The following is a 26,583-nucleotide window of genomic DNA, read 5'->3' as shown; positions in this document are numbered from 1 at the left end:
AGCAATGAAGAAGAAGCAGAACAAGAATGGGAGTAGAGGCATGTGCCAGAAGCACCTCTGGTTTCTTATTCCATTTAAAACAAGGAGCGAAAAATAACTTTGCTGCTGGGTGCCATAGAGTGGCATTTCAGAAACTGTTCAGTATACCCAGACTAGATGAACCCAGTGCTAAATGCTTCTACCAAGGACACAGAGCCCACTGAGGCTGCTTGTCTTCTGCAGCTCAGACAAAGGATACAAAGGTGAGGAGATCATTCCCTCCTGCATAAGCAAGTGTAGAGGAACACCCTCTTTCTCCAGCCCTCCCACAAGCCAGTAGGGCTGTAGGGTTGATCCCATTTACCTGTTCTTCCTCACTGTACTTACTAGTGAAACAAGGGCAGCTTGGATTTTTCAGGGTCCTGCCACCTGAGGCCTTGAACTGTTTCTTTTCTGTGACACAGACACTTCTAGCTAACACCTGACTGCCCATGCCACATTATTGATGGCATAGAACAATCTGTTCTTCCATTTGTTTCAAAATCAAAACCAAAATCAAAAAGAGGTACAGTCCTTGGCAAGGAATGTGAGAAACAAGAATGGAAAAAAAAGAGTGGGAACAGAACCACTAGAGAGGGCCTTTTTAAAGGCTCTGGCCTGGAAAAGAATAACTAAGGATTCTTTTCATATCTAAAAGACAGTCAGCACAATTAAGGCCTAATTTGCTTGTTTAGTTGCCCAATCTGAATCAAAGTCACATCTGTGCAAGTGGTGTTCAGAGCAGCAAGTAATGACAGTCATATACACATAAATCCTTAACAGATGCAAACCAAGCACAGGCTGCAAAACTCCTGGATGCACACTTCATGCTGAAATGGATCTGGTCTCTCACTGAGGAGGGTCAGGTTGCTGCATTTCATTTTCCTTTACAGTATCACTGCACACACACTGTTCATTTGAATACTGGTCTGCTTTAAAAGCTGCTTTAAGACCTGGCTGTGAGCATTGGCAGCTCTTGCAGCCACCTCTTTCCCTTAGCACTGCTGGAACAGTGCAGAGAAGCATAGCATAAATGAGAGCTAACATACAAAACCATACCTTAATTGCTAATCTCTGCAATTTCACTTGACAGCTACACAAATCCCATGCTAGAACTTAGAGCCACACTACACAGCAGACAGTTCTTAGTCTTCTAGACTACAGGGTGGCTTTCTGGCTGTTCAAAGCAATAGCAAATTGACACAGGGGAAATGTGCAATAGCAAATTGACACAGGGGAAATGTGCATAAATAAACTCTTGATTTTTTTGTTGTTTCATGACAAATAATAGTATCACCTAATATTGGAAAACTAACAGTGTCTTTAAAATTGTGCATAAGCCAACAGCTATTTTTGCATGTGTTTATATCATCACAGTGCAAAGGCAGAAATAAAGAGGCTTCCAGTTATCCACAGCCTGTCACAGTTTAGTTGCTTTCAGCAGGCACCATTACCAACCTGGAGTTGTATGGGTGATACTCCCCAGGCCCAGCTCCCTTGCCTTAAGAAACAAAGTGAGTGGTTGAAATAGACAATTATCCACCTCACATGTCCTTTGCAATCAGGGAAAAGGACAAGGTATGTCTTGAAGGTGTTCCAAGGTCGTCAGTGTGCTGAGTTGCTGTCTGAAGGCTCTCATAATCCAGAGACTATGCATGGATCAGAAATTAACCGGGTACCTAAATGTTTGCTCAGATAAAATGTAGCCAATTTCATTGAATAAATCCAGGCATTGGAGACTGCAATAGGGCTTATTTATGTGAATACAGCGCTCTAAACTGACTCAGGAGCTGGAGCCTAGTGAAAATATTCTGACCTATTCACTGAAGATGTTTAGACAAGGAAAGATCATCACATTTCAAAACACAGACTTGCAGAAAGCTTAACAGGAGTAATGTAGATAACATACATCTAAATGGTGTAAAGAAGAGGAAGTAAAGGTTTGTGGCTTGAACCAAGCACTCATGAACATAATTACTGCAATTATCAGGAAAAATATTTAAATAAAAGAAAAACAACTTTTCCATAAAGATAATTATAATGCTTTTATTTAGCAAATGTACTGAAGAATTGTTTTTCTGTAAAGACATACAGGTATGCCCCAATTCCACAGTTCCTATTCTCTCAAACAGCTGTGAGCTTTTGAAATTAGTTTAATGAACAGAGGGGAATATATGTGGAGATGTCAAACTTATTTTTGTCATAAACCACATGATTCTATTTACCACTAATCCCCAAATAATTGACCTGGGGCCACCAAGAGCTTTCAGAATCCTTGCTGGTGCTTTATAGAGAACAGGCTGTTCACAAAATGTTAACTGTCCTCTTTCTAGCCATTTGAAAAGAATACTTAAATACTTTCTTAATACATACTTTTCCATACTGTCAGTTGCTGAGGTTACCACAGGATTGCTTTGGTTCTTTGTATTTTTAAAATTAAATATGGAAGGGCAGTGATCTAGGACATTATTTCCCTACTAAGACGTGTTTCAAACTATAGAAAACTTTCTTGAAACCCTGCCTTGTAAAATGGAGAACAGACCCTACAGAATTCAGCATTCTACAGCCTACACTTGGCTAAAATATAAATGCTTTTATTTTCCTGAGAATTGCGTACTGTTCTACTTTGAGTTAAACCCATATTTGCCTTCTACTACTACCTACTACTGATGTGCCTCTGACTTGGCAAGCACTGACATGATTGTCATTTCTCCACTGTGCCAGATTGTAAAGCATGGAAGAGATGGGACAATGTAAGGGTCTGCAATAATGATATGGGGGTGTCCCATATTGAGCCATTCTTTGGTTTGGCAGACAGAAATGAAGTCTGCTGCTAAGATCTGCCTTGTATACGTATGTTTGAATGTCCTCGTCTTAGGAGAATGTCCAGAGACATCCCTAGCAGCCTGAAATGAAAACTCACGACATGCAAATCAAATTTTGTATAAAAAAAGCCCTTAGAAACAAACCTATCAAGAGGGCTCTTCTCACCAAAAAATTAATTACAACTTTACATTACTGAACTCTGATGAACAAAGCATAACACTCCCTCAGACTTGAGGCCCAACTCAAAATACAAAGGAGGAATACTTATTAAGTACTGATTTTTCTGAGATCTTAATTGCTTGCCCTATTCTTTAATCCCTTCTGGTCTGAAAACAATCTTTCCTCATATGTTTTTCGAATGTTTCAGAAAAAAAAAAGAAAAAAAAAAAGAGAAGATATAAACTTTGGCCCTATTAGGGTTAATGTTTTTGCATAGACATATATGACCATAAACTGGTCAACTAGTAGAGGTCTTCTGCTAACATTGTGACTGAGAACAGGAAGAATACAGCCACAATAATATACAGCTGTCTACTAAAAGTATTGTATACAGACATCTTTGGCCATGCAGTCTCTTGGCCTTCTGGAAATATGTGAGCTGCATTGCTAGCATGACAAAAAAAATAGCAATGTTGAGAATTAGAAAGAGGCGAGTATAAGAAGCTGATATTGATGGGGCACTTCGAGCAGTTGCCACCATCTGTGCCAGCCCCGATCGGCCTTTGATTGACGCCCCAGTTTTGTGTTTCACATAAGTGATATCTGCAAAGTCCAGAAGATCTTTCATTTCCTCATCTTCGTCTACAGGCAACTCTTTTTGTGCTTGAGTCTGTGCCTTTTGTCGCACTTTTCTTTCATTTACCTCAATCTGTGCAAAAATGTCGGGAACGGCATCAACAAATTTGTAGCCTTTGGCTACCTTTCTGTTTTTCTTTGCTCTGCCACGCTGCTGCTGCTGCTGCCTCTGAGAGATTGCAAATATCCTGTCAATGGCCTCCTCTGTCTGTCTCTTATCTGAAAACCTCAGCAGGCGCTCGGCAGTCTTCCTAAAGCTGGCCGTGTTGCGTACACGAGACAGGATCTGCTTCTCAAGCTGCTGGAAAACAGGCTTAAAATGTTGTAGGTTCCTCTCCACGATCCCTATGTAGTCCTTCACTTCTGGCACTGTGGAGCTCCTAATGGCAGAGGCTCGGTCAAAGACAATTTTCTGGCGGTCTGCAATAACCTGTGCAAAGGCAGAGCGGGAGCCATCCTCGACGGGCCACAGGTACACGGCGTAGGCGTGCTCACCAGTGGTGACAAAAACATCCAGCTGTGGGGAATCTCCACGCACGGTGAAGCTCTGCACGTCCACAGAGGGCCCAATGAAAAGGTAGATGGCCCTTGTGACGGGGTGCCGCAGCAGGGTCGTTACATTCACGTAGTTTGTTCCATTGTAGGGGTAGCCCCTGGGATACATCCTCGAGGCAATGGTGGCTTTCTCACTGTGGCCAGTGTCGTCCATCCAGTACATCTTATATATCCCATCACGGTGCCTAATGAAGGCTCCATGGACATCATCAACAACTGTTTCTTCAAAAGGCACATCCACATTGTGGAAGAAACTGGTCGCTGCCTCCAGAGGGCTGTCATCTTCTAGGTGGATTTGGTCCACTAGCAAGAGAAGCTGGGGATGGAGAAGTATAAGGTTTCGTTGCAATTTTCTCAGCTTCAGTTTAGGATTGTATGCACCCACTCCTTCTCCCCTGACAAAAACCACCCCGCTTCTCTCCATGGCGGCAACCACTCGTCCCTGACAGTTGCCAGCCAAGTCATGTTTATATTTAAGCCACTTTGAGGAACAGTCTTCTGTAATCTGCCCTTCCCATGGGGAGAAGCAGCTCTTAGACACAGCAGGGGAAAACATCAACACATTATTAAAAAAAGTATATTTTGGCCCATACAGAGCTTCTGTTATGAAAGGTACACCATTGGGAGCGAAAGTGAAGGAGTTCTGGTCTGGGTGTTCGTGGCCAGCATTAAAGTTCCTCCACCCCTTGATCCACTCTTTGTACTTGTTCTTATGAACAATATCATATATTGCACGTCCTCCCAGCTTTCCTGACTTGAAGGAAAGGAAAGGCCTGTTGATTTCCGCTGGCAAAGCACTTCCATAAGTCACCACTCCCCAGTCCTCAAAATAATGCAGCTTAGGAACCCCATAGTCTGGTGGAGGTACAGAGCGCAAACTTGCATCATACCTGCAAAAAAAGATGGGAAACATGGGGTTAAAAATCACTTGACTGATTCCACTATCAGCATTTGTAAAAAACTCAAGAACCCATTCCCTATTTACATCAAAGAGTAAGCCAACAATATAAAGCCCGAAGTTACAGCTTTGTAATCATATAGCTGTTCATCATAGTAATCCCTATAACAACTATACAAATTTGTTGTGCACTTTTTACAGAACAATAGCTGAAAGCATCTGCTCTGCATTCAAACAAGCAGTCTTTCTGCAGTTCAAAAATTAGAGTACCACTAATTTCAAACTAGCCATGTTTTGTCCTAGGTAGTCATAAAACTACTGACTGTAACATAGATCTTTTTTAAAAAAGGCAGATTAGACCAGACACTGCCTAGACATCAGCATTTGTACCTATCTACTGACTACTTAATGAAGAGGAGCATCTTTTCCCCAAAATTATGATTACAGAAGTCTGTAGTCTTCAAACAGAATAGGCAATACATTGAAAATTAATAAAAAGGCATTCTGAAGGATAAATGCTTATTATTTGTATCAGTTAATGTATGTTAGTTTCTTTTTCCAAACTAGGCTAACGAAAAATTTTCATGTTTTTTCTTGTATGAATTGTAAGACGTAAGACATTTTGTTTAAAAAGAAGCCTTAATTCCAAAAAAGGTTAAACTTATTACAATTTTATCTATGGGAGTTAAAACAACAAAAATCCAACCCAAAACTTAACTTTCTGGCATTGTTTTTAAGCAACCAAGATAAACAAAACCATATTAAGCCCACTAACATTTCTGTTAGACGGTTCCAGAATCAGATTTATTCTTACAAATAACCAGGAGTTTCCGAGAATTTCCATGGATACACAGGAGAAAACAGTGATGGGATGAGGTTGTAGAGGAGAGATCCTGTATTTTGCAAGTAACAAGATGAAGGCTGCTTGGAGCCTAACAAAGACGCACTCTGATGTGCACATTGTAAGTGCAAACCAACAGACATTGAATAAGATTTTTCTTGCAAGGGAGAGAGAGCTACCTTGGATATATATTTGTCACCTCCACAAACTAAGGGAATTCATATGTGGATCTAAAGCTTCGTGAGTCTTTTAATTTCTTACTTTAAGAAGACTGAGAGAAAAGTTAGCATAACTGTAAATTACATGGGAAAATATCCATCTACCATGGCATTTTCCCCAAGTATAACTTGCTAATTAGTGTGCAAATCCTGTTAACAGTAGCCTTACTGCTTGGATTATTTAGCTTTTAAAAGAAAATTTATACTATTTTACAGAATTTTTGAATGAAAGCTATGCTTTAAATATTCATCTAATTCATCATAAAAGAACACAACAGGATTAAACCCCATTAGAATAGACCAAATTAAACAATAAAGACTACATACAGGCAAATTTTCAGTTCCTTTGGAATGGCCTGTATTTTATGAAAGTAATAGACAGTGGAAAGACACCATAAAAACAGAAGCAGGACAAGACCAGGGTGCTCCCTGCGGCAACCTGTGCTAAATGAAGAAGTTCTTCTGTGCCTCATGACCCTGGGTGGCACATGGACAGCCTGAGCCCGGCCTCTACAGTGCACATCTAAAGATAATGAATTATCCCTAACAGCAAACAGCTGCCAGATTCCTTTTGAGCCCACTCATTCCCTTTCATACCAGAGAAATTCAGTGTGGAGAGTGCACCACCTCTGCCCTTTGGACGGTGTGCCAGGGCCCTCCACCACTCGGTTCCTTCTGATCTGCTCTGCCAACCAGTTCCCACTGCCGTTGCGCATGACAAACTTGTCGAGAAACACCAGCTGGCTCTCCGGCCCGTAGAACCAGTTATAGTTGGAATCTGCGATGGCTACAGTTCTCTGGAACCCTAGGGGAAAAGTGAGAAGGAGAAAGAACAAATAAGCACACAAAGATGCTTTTGAAGAGCATGCCGGTGAAGCCAAGCAGTGCAAACACAAACAGCCTTTTCAGATGTTTATAATGTTTATAGACCTGCTTGTAAATGAGCCGTAAATAGGTTACACAGGAGTGGTTTCCTTCTGCTGCAGCTAACTTGAATATTCACCTTCTTTGGCTTTGGGCTATGGACAGCCAAAGGACTACACCAAATGTGATTCAATCCACTTCCTCTCCTCTCTCAAGTCTGGCAAAGGTAACTTTCCCTTTACAGCTTTCATGTTTTTATGTGAATCTATGCTCTGCAAAGGAATAAAACAGAGGTGCCCCCAAAGAACAAAATAATCAGCTTCACCTTGAAATCATCAGTGTGAGTTCATTTTGGTCTTAAGAACCTCTTCCCAAAGGATGCCTGAGGTCTCACATGTAGACAGCACAATTGTTTATGTGCCTGTGCTGGCATACCAAAGCTGCATTCAGCCCCCCTTACATACATAGGTAGATCTGGGGTTCCAAGAGAGTTATCTAAAATTTTTTAACCTGTAATTTGAGCAGTGTAAGTTCCTAATGAAGTGTTCTGCAAATAAGCAACACAAGGGGTAACAGCTTTAAACTGAAAGACGGTAGAGCTAGTTTAGGTATGAGGAAGAGGTTCTTTCCTGTGGGGATAGTGAGGCATGTGAACAGGCTGTGAAGTCACGGGTGCTCCATTCCTGGCAGTGTCCAAGGCTAGGCTGGATGGGGCTTTGAGCAACCTGTGCTAGTGGAAAGTGTCCCTCATTAATAAGCAGTGATAAACAAGGGTGTTACTGTTTTGATAACTGTTGAAGGTAAAAGCCAAGGAAATGGTTACTTTGAAAAAAATCCAAATAGAGTGCTATTTTAGAATGGCCTATTTGAAGTATGAAATTTATTGCTGCTTCAAAAATAAAGAGATTCATCTTCATTCACCCAAAGGACCCACCTGGCAGGACAGTCCTGTACATAAATGCGAAGTGCTGCTTGAGCCAGGGGTGGCTGAAGTGATTGATGTCAAAATGCCTTTGGACAAGAAACATGTACTGAAACAGTGATCTGGTTGTGTAGCTGCCATAAGCCACCCCTTCATAGAGGGAGCCATCTGTGACCTCCTGCAGCAGGACTACTGACTTCTCCATGATTGCCAGCACTTGCTTGGTCCACAAGTATGCTTCCTGAAGGTAGCCTGAAAGAAAATAACAATGGCAAAACTAATTACAACACAACAGTTCACAGATGGTGCTGCCTGTACTCCCACAGACGGATCCTTCACAGCAAGGAATCTGCAGTCCAGGGGTCTATAATACAAGCTACTGGTGCAGCATCCCTTACTTCTAAGGTGAAAAATAAAATACTGTATTTAAACACAGCAAAGCAAGGTCACATGAGCATGGGAAAATCTATCAAACACCTTTTATTGCTAATAATATGGGGCTATGCTTTACAGCTTAAAAAGAAAATTTGCTTAATGCATTCAGGACGTGCAAAAAAGGGAAAAGCCAAACCAAGACTATTTATTGCATTTCAAATTAAAGCTGTATGAAAACAAACCAATGACCCCACTAGAGGGCTCCAATAATGCAACAATTCTGATCAGTCATTTTTGACTGTCAGGATCACCAGTGTGGTAAGGAGATCCACAGAGACTAAAAAAGTAAAAAAGTACACATTTGAGCTGCAGTTAACTGATGTGATGATAAGCTAACTCATGCTCTATTTTAAGAGCTGCTCTGTTCCACTTATATTTTCAGTTTGTTGTACAACCTAAAGGGTGATCCAAATAAAAGCTATTTTGGAAGACCTTTGCATGCGTAATTCCAAAAGTAGATTCCTCACTTCCAGAATAAAATTAATCTTCCAAGCAGATAAATTCTCAGCCTCCACATATACAAGCCCTGAGCAGTTTCAGTTTTTCTAAAAGAAAAGCATTTCAGAGACTTTTCTGTTTTGGTCTGCTCTACACAAATCAAGACCTGGGAAGACGCCATGTGAAACCTTCTCAGTGCCAGTCAGCTTTCACTAAGCACAAGCATGAGGGGCCTTCACACTGCAGAAGTCAGCATATGGAACCCAGCAGAGGAAAGGCTTTTTGGATTGAGTAGCAAGACAGGTAGGACTAAACAGACACCAACTGCCTTGTGCTTCTACATGGCAGCTTAGTGTTCTCCGAGTTCAAAGTGTCTGGACACAGATTGAACCAGACTTAATTCCATCCTATAGCAAAGCCCACCTGGCACAGGTTACACCTCACTACGTGGTGAAGCAGTGCCTACTGAATGAAGCACATGTGCTATGGGAGTAGGAGCTACATTCAGTCCTGTTACTCAGAGTGTTTCATCCCATTGCCACCAACACTGTATTTATGCTCAGCAGAGTGATGAGTAATTCAGGCATCCTACTAGTCAAGGCTGCCAAATTCTGCTCAGTTAACAGAGACAAAAAAAAAAAAAAAAAAAAAAAAAAAAAAAAAAAAAAAAAAAAAAAAAAAAAAAAAAAAAGCAGTGTCTAAGCAAAACAGACAACCTGAGTCTATCACAGTACTTTAAATGCCTGACTGAAGAGAAAACTGTGGTGGGGAAGGCCTGAGCAACAGTGGCAGTGGTACTACTTACTTCCACTTCACTCCCAGCTACTAAGACACTCTTTCATTACTCTTCATGGAGCTGGCAGCACAGTGGTCTGTCAGAATAAAATCCTGAATGTTTCCACTCCTGTTTTCCCTTGTGACATAGAAGAGAAGCTAGTTTTTGACTGCTGCAAGAATGTGATTTGCTGTGGTTCAGCACAGTGCCTTTACCACTGTAATGCATTAATGTTCTGTTTACTTCAGGTATATCTATGCTATAACACTACACTTGTAGTACACTAAAGGAATAATAATACATTGAAATTAAAAAAGTAAAAGACTCAACACCCTGTCAGGCTACAAGACAAAATCTCATCTAAATTTAGCAGTATATAAGTCAGCTATCTATATCTATCAAGGCCTTACTCAAGTTTCTATTTTGAACATCTGAGTGTCTAAGTGCAAAACTCCGCCATATGCACGTGCCTAGAATTAACTTCAATTAGTTTCATTTTTCATTCCTTTGGCAACATTTACATTCTTTTAAATTGGCTGTTTAGTCTCTACAAGCTTCAATAGCTGAATTGTGTTTAAACTTATCAGTCGGAATTCAAACCTTCTGTGAGAAAGGTCTACCCTGGGATACATTATTTGCAGTTGCTATATATCTGATACAGAAGCGTATATGTTCATTCCTTTTCTCCCTCCCTTTTTTTTCTCCTTCAGATTATTTTCTTTCATATTGGAACTACAGTTTGTTTTTTCATTTTAGACTAGCAGAAAAACCTCATTTAAGTTGCTATTAAAAATAAAGTTTCTCTATATCAAAACAACAGCATTTTAATTTAGAAAGATACAGTCTGTTTTGACCTATTTTCATTTGAAATATTACTATTTTCAAATTGCTCAAGAATTCATTAGTTTCGTGCTTTTTTCCTTCCTCTCACCCCCAAACACCATCACTTTAGTGAAAAAAATATTGCCCAGCTTTGTGGTGTTTTCATTGTTTTTCACAAGGCATACTTATGGCCTATACCTTAATGAAAAGCAGAATCTTGCAAACTGCCAGCACCAACAAAAGGCTTAGGGAAGGATGGAATTATAGGAAATTTAGTAAACCCACTGAATAAACATGGCTTGAGTCTTCAATTTGTGGAAGGCAAGATGGGAGGATAGGGAATAACTTCCACACATGCCCTTGATACTTTTCAACATATACACATCAGTCAGTGTGTTTGTTTTGACAGGCACTTAGTAAAAAATGACCCTCCAAACACAGTAGGTGCCACAGCTTTTTGTCACATTTCTTTGGGCACTTGAAAGCTTCAGTGATGTGCAGATGTGCCTCTGTTTGGCAGGGCTGAGCAGCTTGGCAACTGCATCCAGAAACTAGATTTTTCTTGATTTGTAGTGCATAAGTAATTCCATTGGGAATCATGTTTTCAAAATACTTCTAGCACATATAAAATAATCACCTGATGAAATATGGATTCATTCTTATAAAATCAGGAGCTGACTCCATGACTTCCATCTCTCAGCTGAAGTACCTCTGGGGTTTAAAGTCAGGATTGCTCAGCTGCTTTCTCACTCTGTGACTTGCATTCTCCAGCAGGACAGGGATAGCCCCTCGACAGAGCAGGCAAAAGCTACTGGCCAGGGTATTCACCTTGGAAATGGGAAGGATGGTTTTATGTCCCCGAAGCAAAGAAGAGGAGGAAACCAGGCACAAATGTTGGTTGTGAGGTGCAATAGAATTCAGAAGAAAAAAAGTACAGCCTTGGCTATCCCATAGAAAAAGCTGTTAGGAAGAGGGGTCCCAAGCTGTGGCACTTGGGTGGATAAAGTTGCACTTTTGCAGATCCTCTAGGTGACAGAACAGAAGTCTTGGATGAAATTCCAGGTTATCCTGTTGTCTGGCTCCCAGGTCAGAGCATTGGGTGTTTCTGACTGCTGACTTTCACAATGCTTTGTGTAAGAAGACCAAGCATCATTCTGCATTGATGATCTACTCTGAAAGACACTGTCCATCAATCAGGACTGGACAAACTGTACACAAGGGGATTTTTAACTCTTATAAACTGTGAGGTAAGAATTTCAGAATCACTTAGAAAACTGAACTTCTATACTCACACATCATGACTTGTACATCTGCCCACAGACTTTAGTTCTATTCAGTAGATTAAATTTTACTAAGCAGCAAAAGAGCAAACCCAGTACTTCTGTACACTAAGAAGCATTTTTATCAAATCCTGAACTTTCCTGCATAAGTGGCTGATTTGAATTGATACACTTTAGAAAAAACATTCCCATGGTTTAGCACATACCTTGATTCATCAGAACCAGGCTTCCAGCCAGCAGGGCCACACAGTTGGTAGGCTGGTGGTTGTGAAGGTACTGGAAGCCCCATCCACGTCTGTATGATGTTTCGTACATGTATCCCGAGGCATTCGCAATTACTTCAAGAAATCTCTCCTGCTGAATCTTGCTAAGGTAGCTGTACAAGAAGTCATAAGCAGTGGCAAAACCAACCAAGGAGTGAGCAAGAGGGACTTCATCCCAGGGGGCATCCTTTACCAGCCTGTCAATAAACAAAGACAGCAATTAATTGAGTTCACCTAGCTAGTTTTCCCCATTACTGTACTGTGATATGTATATGACTTAAAGTCTCCGAAGTTAGATGATTTGTGTTGAATTTTAACACAATTGTAAGCTACTTATCAAGTCTCTAAACTAATTTTGCCCATCCTAGGCATGGACAACACTAATCTTCAAAGCTCAAAAACTTTATTAGAAAGATTAAGTTGCTAAATATTAGAAAAATGTTTGAAATATTCTGGGTTTTGCTAGGAGAAAAATAGGCAGAATACTGACTGTACAGAAATAGAATCTATTAATCTGAAGTACGATTAATATAATTTTTGTGATAAAGTAATATGCCGTGGTTTATACTCCTCCAACCTCCTGTAAGAAATATTTTTTATTTTCCAAAGGATTCAGTTGATGATAAATGGTGCCTATGAGACTAAAGCTGTCTTTACAGCAAGTATAATAAAACAACTCACTATACTGTTTTTTTCATGTCCTAAAGGCATTCAAGGACAGAAGTAGGGAAGAGGAAACTTAGTTTTACTACAGCTTGAATTAAAATTCTTAATAAACATTGGGGGTTTTTATGATAAGATAGAAAAGAGGCAAAATGCTGTCAATACTCAAAAATTCTTTTCCAGGAACTACTGGCTTGTGTCCAATGGTTACACTGAACTTATCAAAATAGTACATTTTCACCAAGAAAATTCATAATATAGGTGGTATGGAGCAAATATTCCTCTTAAATCAAGCATATATTGTGTATCAATGACTTCAGTTTTGCAGTACTTACAGTATTTCTAGGTCATGGTTCTACAGAAAATAAAATGCGAAGGAATACACAGTGAAAGTAAACTTTTATAAACTGAAAAATCATCAGTTGCTTTCACACTTGTTCTCCTCTTTCACTTTTTTGGCAATCTATTTTTTTATTAAAGAAATGAATTAAAATTGTTGAGATGAGTGTCCTACTGCAATCAGCAGAAATGGTGCTGTGTTCCTGAAAGCACACACATTCCAGTTTCAACTACTTTATGACTCTACAAATACGATTTCATCTTCATTTGTGTAAGCAGCAGTGGGAACAGATGAGAAAAAAAATCCCCAAAGAGTAAGATAAAACCAAATAAATTCTGCTAGAGAAGCATTTATTGGCATTCCAAATGCACTAATAAAACACGTAGAAATTACGAGCATCAGCCTAAGGCACTGCAATGGTGGTAAAAGATATCCTGTGCAAGTAAAAAAAAAAAGCCTTTAATTTTTATTTCAGCATATTTAAATCATTGGAAGAACTCAAGTTTGGCCCATTCATACTGCCATGTAAGGAAACTACTGTATGCTTTTTGATCAGATGAATTTCCAATAGTTTTAACTGTTCACCTTCTCTCAGTTTTGATTCCATATTCTGCTTGCAGTGAAGTTAAACATTCTTTTTTCCTTTTTTTAAAATGAAATATTTGTCTTACAGATTTAAATTAAATCCATCAGTCTGAGTTATCTGGTTATTTGTCAAACTCAATTAATTATCTATTTTTGCTTCTTCATCTTTCCTTATAATTGAAAAGCTATTAAAATATTGTTGATCCTATACATAAAACTAAAGTTACATTCTATGCCAATTATATGAAACACTCTGGCACAATGATTCCTATCAGGAATCCTTTGATGCAGAAAAATTCCTTTGATCAGCTACATAATGAATTCTAATTTCCAAAGTATTTTTAGTTTCATTAAACCCGGGCATATTCAGAAATCAGAGTTCAAATAGGTACAGGAATTTTCACTTTAAAGGCATCTGCTTGGAACAATTACAAAGAGTTTGAGGCTACATTATACATTAGGGTGGAAGAAAAGTACAATGAAAGAATTTGAGCTAATTTAAAATATTTAATTCAAAGTCCAGTATCCTTTTAACAACACACAAGCTCCTAATTAGATTCTGTTTAAACCTATTCTGCTTAAACCTGATCTTTACCTGACTAAATTTAAAATGGGATTTGCCAGTGGAACTGATTTATTGTAACTTTCACTGTTAAGATGTATGCTAACTTTATGTTTAGTTTCTAATAGAATACCACATCAAATTCTACAGTGTAAAAGCATAGAATAGTCTCCACGACTGCTTCTGACAAAATAGAAAGCAGTCTTCTACATGGGAGGTGATAAATTGAGAAGTTATAATTGCATTTAGGCTCCTGATCTCTTCAGGAGAGCAAAAAAAAAAAAAAAACCCAAAAAAAAAAAAAACAAACCCCAAAATCAAAACAAACCCCACAGCCTTTTTGTGTAAAACCCCTTATGTTAGACACCCTTATCATACATAGTGACACAGTTACCCAGCTTGGGTTAGACAAGCAATTTTGTCATAACTGCCCTCAAATTGCACTTCTGTACAGAGGAGATTCACACAAGCAATAGAGAAAATTAAAGAAGATGATTTAAAGATCCTAATTTCTAAACACACAAACCCACAGTTAACATCTGTTCTTAAGGTGAAGCTCTTCTGAAGAAACAACTCTTTAGTTGCTATAAATCAGTGCTAGCCCCCTTAACTTAGTTTCAAGGGAACCAAGCAATGTACACCAAACATGGAATATGATTCACAAGAAGAATGATCAAGTAGCAAGCATTACATGGTTTTGTATTTAAATGATGTTCATATTTTTCAAATGCATCTCCCAGTGTCAGACTTGGTAAAGAGCCTGGCTGATAAACTGAGGGGAAGCACAGAGCGACAGGCGTGCCCTGAACGTAAGTGAAAAAAGTGTTTTCAGGGCTAACTATTAACTACTAAGAAAAGCGGTATGTATTTATACAAAGATAGGTAAAAACAAGCCCACACTTTGCCCTGTACAACAAGCTATTTTCTAAGCCACTCAAGGCTAAAAATGAACACAGTATGAACTTCAGCTTCACAATTAACTGTCTGATGACAGCAAGTAACCTCTACTCAGGGCTGCATTAGCCTTGTCAGCCTTTAAAGGCATCCGATGTTACAAAAGCAAACAAACAAATCCAAAGTAAATAAAAAAATAATGGGTTCATTTATATGGAACAACTACTTAGTTGCAGACATATGAACTTTCAGTAAAGGCAACTGTTTAAAAATTCTAAAATATATTTTAAATTCTAAAAGATAAAGGCGCCCCTACAAGTACCTTTTTGCACTTATATACCTGTATCTGTAGGTAAGGTTATGAAAGAGGAAAAAGTGCTGAACATGTTTGCTACCTCATGAGCAAACACCATAAACATCCAAAGCCATACGCATTGTTCTGCACAAAAATCTGCTGTCTGGACAAATCCTGTGAATGGCACAGGATAAATACATGCCTGGTGTGTTCTTTAAATTTGTGTTCATCTGTGTCCTATAAAATATTTTTGTTACATTTAGAATTTGATATAAATCCTCCATGAAAAAACTGGAGAAATAAAGAGATCATGGATAAGGATGGAATTGTGGATAAGAAGTATGGTTTTCCTACATGTGTTGAGAATTTTAGCATGGTGCAATGTGGTTTATCTGTTTTAGACTTGCCACCTTCTACAATGAACAATGACTATGAAGAGGGGGATTAAGACCCTGTTTTCCACTGATCAATTGATGGCACCAAGAACCATCATGCATGCACTGCATTTGTTCTATGTATACACAGCACCTTCATTCAGTGCAATTCCAACCCCTAAATAAGTATACCATTTGCATAAAATTTTGGATGGAAAGTAAAAACCAGTATTACCAACAAAGCCAAGATCACTACAACCTCTCAATTTCTTGACAACATTCCTGATGCTACTACTGCCTCTTCTCTAGAGATGTGTAGAAATGTGTTTCTTTAATTTCTCACAATTCACTACCAAAGAACTACTTCCTCACTGAAAGCAGGGTCTCCTGGGTTCGAGCAGTCTGAGACATGAGTGCAGACTGGGAGAAGAATTCCCTGAGAACAGCCCTACAGAGGTGGATTTTGGGGTTCAGGGGGATGAAAAGCTGGACACGACCCAGTGATATGCACCTGCAGCCCAGGAAGCCAATTGTTCTGGGCTCATCAAAAGCAGCGTGGCCAGCAAGGCAAGGGAGGGGATTCTGCTTCTCCACTCTGACCTGGTGAGACCCCACCTGGAGTGCTGCAAACTGCTCTGGGCTCCTCAACAAAAGAAGGACATGGACCTGCTGGAGTGAGTCCAGAGGAATACAGAATGATGCTCAGATGGCTGGAGCATCTCTCCTATGCAGACAGGCTGAGAGAGATTGAGTTGTTCAGCCTGGAAATCTCCAGGGAGACATTACAGTAACCTAGTACCTAAAGGGGGACATATGAAAAAGAGGGTTTTTGCATGGGCAGATAATGATAAGACACGGGGGAAAAGTTTTAAACTACAAAAGGAGATTAAGAGTTATGAAGAAGCTCTTGACTGTGAGGGTGGTGAGGCACTGGCACAGGTTGCCCAGAGAAGTTGTGGATACCTCAAACCTGGAAGTGTTCAAGGCTTGGCTGGATGGGGCTTTCAGCAACCTTGTCTTGTCCTAGTTGTCCCTGCCCAGAGCAGAGGTTTTGGAACTGGAGGATCTCTAATGTCCCTTCCAAGACAAACAATTCTGTTTCTATGATTCTATTAGCATTTCTCTCAGAAATACAAGCCAAGAAGGAAAAACCACTATCCGGCCAGTTCAAGGCAGGATTTAAATCAAACTCTGCAGCATGAGTTCCTTGATCATGACCTGTGGGGTGTTTATACTCATCTTTCCTTCACTGTGTATCCAGCTCTTAAAAACAAATTGAAGTAAATAGGAAAATAACCATCTTTAATCTGAGATACAGAATACCCTTCCAAGCAGTGTGAGATCTGATTTTTGGCCTCTAGGTCAACAAGTAACATAGTATGAGTGCATGAAAAATGAAGAATTAAGCACATCCTGACACTTACATTACACAAGTAATCCACATCCTGATTTTTAATGCTCAAAACATTCCCATGACAAATCGTTGCAGAATAATTTCTGGAGGAGGAGATTGAAGGAAGGATGGCAGTACTTGCTCCCCAGTACTGAAATTCTCAATCTCACTAGGTGCAAGGAAAGGAAATGAGTGAGAGCTCTCTTCCAATAGCTTAGAGGTGAAAATTAGTTCTAAGACAGCCCTGTAAGGCATTTTGATGCCATCTGCCTCAGATATGGTAGCCAGCTGTGAGCATGGTTGAGTTTAATGCACACAAAATGTCAAGCGTGGATGCAAACGAGGCACACAATGGGGCCGAGTGATCTCTTGATCGCTTGTGCAGTTGTACAGTCTTCCCAATGCCAAGGGCAATGCTTTGGCACTCTTGCTATTGTCCTGACCCACTTTTGAGGGAAGAAGATAGAGCTTTAATCCTCCCACCAGGCAAGAAAGAGAAATATTCTTCTACTAAGAAGAATATTCTTCTTATGCTAAGATAAAGCATACCTATCAAGGGGGAGAACACCTTTCAAGGGGAATGAGACCACCAATATTTATTTTATAAACCAGACCAAATCTTAAATATTTTTCTTACAAAGTTTCCAAAACAAAGTATTTTTTTGATGAAGGAGAATATTTTCTTAATAAATGGAGCAATACTCTACATTTGTCATTTTGGAGATAAAAAAAAAGAAAAAAGAAGACTCTTTGAAAAAAACCAAACTTCTCAGCTGTTACCCTCCCCACATTTTTCTGACTGGCTGCCAAAGCAAAAACCCCATTATCTGCCCAGCCTTAGTGCTCAGTCTTTTGCAAAAACAAAAACAAAAACAAAACAAAAAAAACCCACATACTTGAAAAATGGATGACTTATGTTTCTGGTGTCTAACGTGAAAAAGGTTTGCCCCTCTCTCTTTACCAGTCATGTTTCAGCAACAGCCAATCTCACATGCTTGTGTTCATTGCAGCTCAGTTGACAGGAAGAAAGGCAAAGGGGTGGTTAAATGTAAAAGGCTACATTCATGTCAGCATGGGAAAAAAGGCAACATATAGACAAACATTTTAAGAGCTTACAGTAAAAATAGAGTTGAACTGCTTAGGTGCTATGGGGAGGAAAGTAAACTTTAGTTCCTTAAAAATCTTAATCTACTTTTTAACCTCTTTCCCTCTCTTTCCTCATAGGTCTGTGATCATCATTCTGATGCTTCTAAAGCTTCTTTCAGATCTTCTCTCATTTTTGGCTTTGATCACAAGAGAGTCCTTCTCACACAGGGCTTGCTTTTATGATGCTTCTGTGTTGACACTTTAATAAACTAGAACTTACTTTGTTTCAGTTGTTCTCAGTGTCATATTAAGCAGGCACAGAAATTTAATTATGCTATTTTAGGAGATTGTCTCTAGCTCTTGTTTTAGCAAATTTTTATACCAGTCATGCCACAAAGTGAGCTCCCAGTAGCTACCACAGAACGTCAGCACCAATATATCTTCTATATCAATTTAGATATTAAAGAAGCTCTCCAAAATCCAGCTAGCCATTTAATTTCATAGACATGCACAATTTCTATTTTTAAACACTACATATGTAGAAGATAAAAACAGCATAAGGATCTGATATTTCACTTACTAACATAATATATATTCCAGATATCAAATTCATCCTCCTACCCTTCCTTTTCTTTTTCTTCCTCTCTGTAGGAGACAGTGTATCAGCATCCTCCGAACTTCTTTTATACTAACTTTTATTCCACAGTCTTACAAAGCCCCTCTGAGTCTTCTTTGAATGTGATTTCTAGTTGGTTGTTGGGAGTAAAACAGATGTTATAAATTTCTGGTGTCAGCACAGAGACTTGCTTTATTTCAGCTTGGCATATACAAATTTATTTTAGTTAAATGATTATCCACACGTTTAATTATTTACACATATCTATTTTTACCTCATAATCTATATTGTTCAACATCTAGCACTATCGGGATACTAACAGCAAGGGTCCTATAGGATGCTCCAACACTTTTTAATAAGCAGTGACTAACAGAAGGCTACATGATTGCCAGTTTATAAGAAAGCAGCAGAAAGGTCACAGATTTGTTATTCCAAAGCCTCCTGTTAGCTTCTCCTTAGCTGCTGCTGCTTCCTTGGAATGTCTGCATGTGCTTGACAGTAATTATCTGCTCTGTGAAACTCACAGAGCCGCTGTTAAATCCCACACCTTACTGCACATTGGTAACATACTTGTCTTTAAAAATGGGGCATCAACTATGTGCAAAAAAACCCAAAAACAAACCCACAGAGATCTCTTTCGGGCCATTGCAAATCAGAACATCTCTCTTGCTACAAGAAGGGTGCAGAATGTGTGAACTCCCAAGGCATTTGTTTGTAAGGTGGGCTTAGGAAAGAAGAGAGTTTTTCTCTGCTTTGTCCAAACCAGAGAGTCAGACTGAACTGTTATTTCTGCACAATGTGTGACTCTGATTACATCATTCCGCTCAGTACGGGAACAGGACGAGACAGCGGCATATGGAAAGAATCACGAGCACAGATCTCCTTGGCCAAAACGCCCTTCTGGTGGGGAGTGCTCTAGGGGCCAGTCAGAGATAAAATGCCAGAAAACACATCAATATCCTCTGTTCCCTCTAAAAAAAGGTAATACGGTTCAAATACAAGGACAAACTTCCCATAAGATTTTAGACAGTAACTAGATATCCAATCCATGGAAAACCAAGGGGGTTTATTTAACACCAGCTTTTAATTTTTACAAGCAAAACCATTAATGCTCATCTGTTACAACTAAAATATTAATGCATTTTTGTTTGCTGTTGCTAGTCTCCGCAACAGTGTAGTTCCCAGATTATTTTGGGTGATTGTTATAGTTAGCTGTTACTCAGTGCCCCTCTGTTTATTTTAAAATGTAAACCTACTCCAGGATGTAGCCATTAGGGATGCTCTGCTAATGAGCAGCATGCCTATCCACATGGGTTGTTATGACAAGCGGCTCAACCTCTGTTAGTTGACAGAAATGGGACCTCAGTTATGGGTGTACTTTATTATGTGACATAAAATGACTACTTTAATAGATGAGAAAGGACCAGAGTTCTTAATTACATGCCCCTTCCATGTATATATCAATTACCAGTAGACTTTCTCATAATTGTATCCTGGGATATTTGGACTATTGAGGATTCCACTAATGTAAAGAAGAAATTTAAAATGTCAGTCTCCTTAATCTCCTAGTGCTCTGAAACAAATAACCAGTGACATTTTAAACCATATCTCTTTTATTCAACTACTGCGTATGCTAAAAACATACACTTTTGTTTTCTGGTAAGCCTTAAATTTTGCTCAACATTGCCACAAAAACTAGAGAAAACTCATTAAGATGAATTTTTTTTTTAATTTTAAAGCTATTTTAGAGCCAATGTCATGACAGCAGAAGTCAAAAAAAATCCAGATTATACTGCTGAAAGAATTAAGCTGCTAATGCCAGATTTAACTTTCCAACATGTTGATGAATCTGTCAATGATAAAAAAGATATTTTTCTAGAAAATTTACATGTCAGTCTTGGCACCTACATTACTGAGGAGGTCTAAGGAGAGGCCGATTTTACTTACCTTACAGATACCTCTTTGGAAAAGCCCTCTTTCCTGATGAAATAAAAAGTTATGGCAAAGGACTCTCCTAACATGCAAGGCTCCAAAGTCAGGCAACATCAAGATTCCTCCTTCTTTTCACCCTCCTGATCAGAAGACACGTGCCCTCAAATTATTTAAGAAGGACAATAATCATAATATATCATCCAGAACGGTATTTTCCCAAAGTCTGAGGAAAACTAAACATGCCTAGATAGACTGGACAAAAACTTCCACCACTCTGACACTGCCAGAACAGCTCATACAACAGCCATAACTCCTATTTATCATGTTTATTCTCCTAGTCTGATCCTAAGTGGAGACGTATGTGCAGTAACATTTTCTGGTACTTTTAAATTGAGTTTCTTAGGAAAAACAGACTTACATAATCTGTCTGCCCAGTCCTTCAGCCTCTGAGTCCAGCCTATTTGAGCAAAGCCAGACAGTGCAGTACATGCCTCAGAGATGTCACATTCCTACTTTTCTGAAAACCACTGTTGGACAAGAGAGAAAGATCTGTATTATTGCCACCACTGATGGGGCTACAGTATAAACTCCATGCTGACAGCATTCAGACATAAGTTCTCAGGGGGGAAACAAAAATGGAAACCAGATCCATGCTCCTGCCACAGCATTTGAGGAGCTGGCCAGCTGGAGGTTATACGAAGGGCAGCTTAGCCCAGCTCTACTGCCTATGTTTAAAATTTCCTCCTGCACTTCCATTACTACTAAGCATAATGCAGCCACTTCTGTTGCCAAGTAGAGAACCCTGACTAAACCTTGACTGATTTCTGAATGGGATGTCTACACCAGAAAGGAAAGACAGGAAAAGCATGGTTTCTCTTTCACCAAGGTAATGCAAGATACTTGCTTGAGAAAAAACAGTACTTGGAGGCAAGTAAATAACATCAAAGCCAAGTGGAAATGGGATATCTGCTTGGTTCTGATTGGTATCTGATCAGCTGGAACAAAGGAGAGCATTATAACAAGGGACAGAACAACCACAATTAATCCAGGACAGGAATCACAGGATATAGGAACTTACATAAGGTTGAGACAGAGACTAAGATGTAGGAAACTGAGAAAAACAGACACAAACAAGTCCTCCTACTCAAAATAATGCTTCCCCCTCTCTCTTATTTCATTGAAACAGATGGCCATGTAACTACAGCCTTCCCAAAACAAGTTAAGAAAGAGTGTAAACAATGAAATTAAGGAGGAAGGTGTTGACTTTGGAGCAGTCTGTCTCCTACTGGAGATGGTCTCACATCCTTGGATTCACCTCTGTAAGCTATATCCCTCTGTCAATGTGCCAAGAGAAACTGTCTCCACACTGTCTCCAGAGCTAAGGCTGAAGCTTTGTATTGCTATGCTTCAGTGGAAGATTTTGGAAATTGCCATCACTGTTGAGACAATATTTTCCTTCCTAAATCCCACATGTCCTGTCTTCTGTGACGTGCAGGCAATATATGGCCAGTGTGTCCTTTCTGTCTCCCATCACTTTTGCTCTAGCTGACGTATTTCTGTGGCATTCACCATTTCAATCCTTAGTGCAGGGAACCCGAACACTATCATGGCTTTTCAATCATGCTGATCAGGAGGATACTGATCCCAAATTATACTAGCACAAATCCAGCATAATTCTAGTGATGGCCCATGGAAGGATAACATTTATAGGACACTACTAGTTGGTCACTATAAGGTAAGGAATAGGAGTTTGAGCAATGAATACTGCTTGAACAGCTAATGCTTCTCTTCCCATGCTGACTTCAATCTTGACTCACACTTCTGCTGAGCTGCTGTCACCACAGAGCTGTAGAAGAGCAGCTATGACAGACAGGGAGCAGTGCCCCATCTTGCTGCCCTGGGCACATGCCACTGTCCTGGCAAAGCCCATATTCCCATCCTCTGACCTATTCACAGTGACAGTAATCCTAGACCACAGTCTACAAGGTGCACCAAGCGGCAGCTGCTGCAGGGAGGTAGGGGACATGCATCTGCTTGAGCAAAAAGAGGAGATAAATTGCAGGTGGGTAAGAAAAAGAGGCCTTGGGGTCCCTAGAATCATCCCCACAGTGAGAACATTAACTTCTGTTCCCACAGAAAGAGTGTGGCACAGAGAAGACAGAGTAACTTCTAGGGATGACAACTCAAATCCAGGGGAAGTTAATCCAGGAGGTGGTCATCAAAATGCCAGTTACTCAGGCAGTTCCAGCAATCAGATGGACAACTATCATGTCCTAGTAGGTCTTAAGGAGAGGCCCAAGAACCATGTAGCCAAGGGAAGCTGCCAGCCTGAGCTAAAGCTCAGACATATGTTAGAGGAGACTGCAGAAGCCCAGGAGTTCATTTTATCTATACCTAATAATACCTTTTTCATAGATCCCCCTTTTCTAAATTCTTCCTAAGGAAAAATCAGTTACCCAAAAGATATTATGAATCTGGAAGAAAAAAGAAAATTAAAAGTAACACTTTTAGTACTTCTTGCCACAAAACAGATGTGAAACTCTTCCTTCTGATTTAGAATGACTTAGATTACTTTTTTTTTTTTTTTTTTTTTTTTTTTTTTTACAGCGAACAGGGTGGTGCACAAAGGATCATGCTCCTTTCAGCGTCAACTTTCAAGAAGGTATGTCCAGCGAAGGTGAAAAGCTGTGTGTCACTGCTGGTCCAGATGAGGGTAAATGCATTCAGCAAGTTAGTCACTGTTAAAATGAATATTAGTACAACTCACAGAATTTAAGCTTATCCACTTATATCACTTATCCACTCACTCCTCCACCTGTAAGCAGTTTATACAGTAAGAACAACTTAAAAAAAAAAAAAAGACAAAAATCTACCAACTAGGCTGAGCCGCCATCCTCTCCATGTAATCCTTGGCCATATTGATGGCCTCCATGTTTTCAGGGAAGAGCACACAGAACATTGCCAGGGCCCCGAGGTTGTTGCCATAAATTTCATTCCAGCGGGCGCTGAACTCCTTTGGGTCCCAGGGAGGAAGGTACTCCAGGGGATTCGACAGCATGGTTTGCACTGCTTCAATCAGACGAGCCGCGATGTGCTGGTGTGTGGTGCTGGCCTGGAGCCGCAGAGTCTCCACGTCCCCCTTGGAGAAGTAGAGCATGGGGTAGCTGTCATAGTTGGCGTTGACAAAAGGAACCATCGTATCTTGGTCCTCCCTGGCGCCGCAGGCAAAGGCAAAGCAAACCGCGTGTATGAAAAACACACTTGGGGCTCCCCGTGTGTGAGTCCTCATTGTGGCATCAGATCTCCAGGTCTCAGTGGCAGCCAAACCATCTTTGAAATGTCCTGTGGTAGATGGATGTGAAAGAATGAGTTAGAGAATGAATCTGTGAGACACTATCCTTCAGGAGCCTCTCTGAGAAATATGATTCCATCTAAAGAACCCCATGTATTCTCCAGGTGACTTTCAAGTCATTTCTCTTTGAATACTTCAGATGAAACATCTACTGAGCAATTCACCCAAGAGAAACAGCTGTACACCTTGAAGAAAGCCCCTTCCTTCCCACACCTTGCCCTCTAGTAGCTGATACCAGCTGAAGGGACACAACAACAGCTCTTGTACTCGAGATTTCAAATGATTGCAACGGTGCCTAATATGAAGCAGCGCTGAACTGCACTGGCAAAGGGAGGAGGGCGGGAAGGGAGGAGGAAGGGGGAGAGCCAGGAAGCTGGCGGCAGCCAAGCCTGCGTGCTGCCTTGGCTGATGTTAGCAGCTGGAGAGAGGGAAAGATGAGGAATGCTGGAGGTTTGCGCCGGGGTCACTTTATACAGGGCTCAAGGCCTCCAGTTCTGACACGTCCTCATTTCAAAAAAAGAAAAAAAAAGAGCAAGTCAGGAGTCAAAAAGGGAAACAGTAAGTGAAAGAGTCTTAGAAAAACAGCTGAAATACTTTGCCTTCCGGGCATTTAAGGGTTTGCATTATTAGTATTTTTTTCCAAGGGGCTTTCCATTTTACATGTGGAGATTTACTGCCAGTTACCAAGAAGGCTGAACATTGTATTAAAATGCATATTCTTCTATATACATTACTTCTTGAAATGTGCTTAAATGGGAAATCTATGCAGAGGCAAATGCAATTTAAACATAGTAAGTTACTTTGTAGAAATTACCAACTATCTGGCCTAAAGTCACAGATAAAACATGGCCAAGATCCCCCTGAGGAAAGCCAGCAAATTCCTAGAATTCTTATGAGGGAAAAGGTTATGGAAAGCAGGCTCAAGTGAGACAGTTTTATGTAAATAATGAACAGTAGTTTTCAATTATTAGAAGGAGAAATAGAAGGAAAGAAAACCTAAAAACAGATACTTTTTTTTTTCTCCCATGGAAAACCAGTTTCATAGGATTCAGTCATAAAACTTGTAAGAAGTTAAAGTACAAAGCAACCTTTTACTTCTTCCCACAGGTCCCTATTCCATAGGCAAAATTTTCTAATAGGAACTGAGGCTGCTAAAACCTTATTTAGAGACCCATATCCTCTTTCAACAAAGTCATTAATATGAGAAAACTTTGACAGACAAGGACTCTTCATGACTAGTGGGTGCCCAGACCCTCTAGATTTTTGTGCCCACATCCTAAAATTAATTTGTGAGCAAATATCTTTAGCCAAGAAATACAAAATTTCTTGTGAATTTGTACCTACAAATAATATTTTACCCTGTAACTGCTTAAATTTATCTATTACAGCGAGCAGCATAATTGCTTAAACAAAGTATAAGGGAAGATGACATTATCATAGTATTTTAATGCATTTTTCAAGTACATTTTGCACTGTTTTGGATGTAAACCAGTTGTTACAAGACACTTTATCACAAGCTGGTTTATGTGGCAACACTTTTACTATATCTACATAGTCTCTCATCACATACACACATACAAAAAGACACATGCACTACAGTTTATTCAGACCTACTAAAATCTACTTGTATTCTTCTCTATGCTGAAGAAAACTACACAATAGTATATTTTGAGAGGAAGGAGGTAAAAATCAGTGAAAGCAATATATTGTGGTTGAAACATGATGTAATTTTTTTAATTGATGAAAAAACTGCTTTGTCATAATAATAAAAAAACCCACTACAGTTTTATTTTTTAAAGCCTCTGTGATCCTTTTGAACTGTGGGCAGAAGAAAGAACCTAAAAAATACCTCAAAAAAAGCCAAAAATGCCTGTAGCTTTTTCTGCATTTACTGAAAAAAGTTCCTGATTCACACAAGCAGAAAAAAATCCCAGCTAACAGTAAGGACTTCATGCATTCTTTCCTTTCGTTTGATTTCTGTAAGTGTTCTGCACATTAGTGACAATTAAGAACATACACAAATTTGGGGATGGTTTTAAGTGTTCCCTAAATTATTTGTGACCAACCATTAGGGAATATACAGTAAAGTTTCCCAGAACTCCTTTGCAAATCTGAACACACGTTTCCCAGCATTACGCCATCATCAAACACATCCAGTGTTGCCAAAAAGTCATAGTCTGTACTCTTAAGTATCCAATAACCTCCCACATTTTCACCCTTTATTCATGTGCTCATTTCACTGAGAAAGCAAACCCTTTTTTTGTGCCACATTGTATAGGCTAACAACAGAATAACTGGAAAACCAACCTACTGTATATGTATTCAGGGTCATGATCTGGAAGAAAGTCAACAGGTAGTGGCAAAAGCAGGAGTACAAAATCATTTATTCTTGGTTAAATTATCCTGGCAGACTTACTGTGATATGAGGACAGTAACTCTCAGCAGCCACAACTCACTAAGGACAGTGTGCCCTGTCCCGTGACCTTGCAGGGCTCAGCCTGGTGTGACTGCAGGATGGCAGGAGGCAGCTGGAAGGGAGTG

At 39.7% G+C, this 26,583-nt stretch overlaps 1 protein-coding gene across 6 annotated transcripts in view; it reads right to left on the bottom strand.

The window, feature by feature from the left end:
* Positions 1-2,076: 2,076 nt before the first annotated feature.
* The window catches only part of DSE (dermatan sulfate epimerase), a 34,661-nt gene continuing 10,154 nt past the window's right edge, over positions 2,077-26,583 (bottom strand). For 4 of the 6 annotated variants that reach the window (XM_041423993.1, XM_041423992.1, XM_041423994.1 and 1 more), the window contains 5 exons: positions 23,564-24,032; positions 11,894-12,147; positions 7,950-8,189; positions 6,749-6,956; positions 2,077-5,084 (listed from right to left, as the gene is read on the bottom strand). In XM_041423993.1, coding sequence (XP_041279927.1) covers positions 3,323-5,084; positions 6,749-6,956; positions 7,950-8,189; positions 11,894-12,147; positions 23,564-23,979 — 2,880 coding nt within the window. In that variant the 5' untranslated portion in view covers positions 23,980-24,032 and the 3' untranslated portion in view covers positions 2,077-3,322. Of the gene's footprint in view, positions 5,085-6,748; positions 6,957-7,949; positions 8,190-11,893; positions 12,148-23,563; positions 24,033-26,583 lie in introns of those variants that run through there. The other 2 variants (XM_041423995.1, XM_041423996.1) reach the window with 2 other exon arrangements.

This window comes from Onychostruthus taczanowskii, unplaced genomic scaffold, assembly GCF_017590055.1.
Source record: "Onychostruthus taczanowskii isolate IOZ18803 unplaced genomic scaffold, ASM1759005v1 scaffold8, whole genome shotgun sequence".
Lineage (NCBI taxonomy): Eukaryota > Metazoa > Chordata > Aves > Passeriformes > Passeridae > Onychostruthus > Onychostruthus taczanowskii.
The sequence above is the reverse complement of the archived record's forward strand: the minus strand, read 5'-3'. Positions and strand labels throughout refer to the sequence as shown.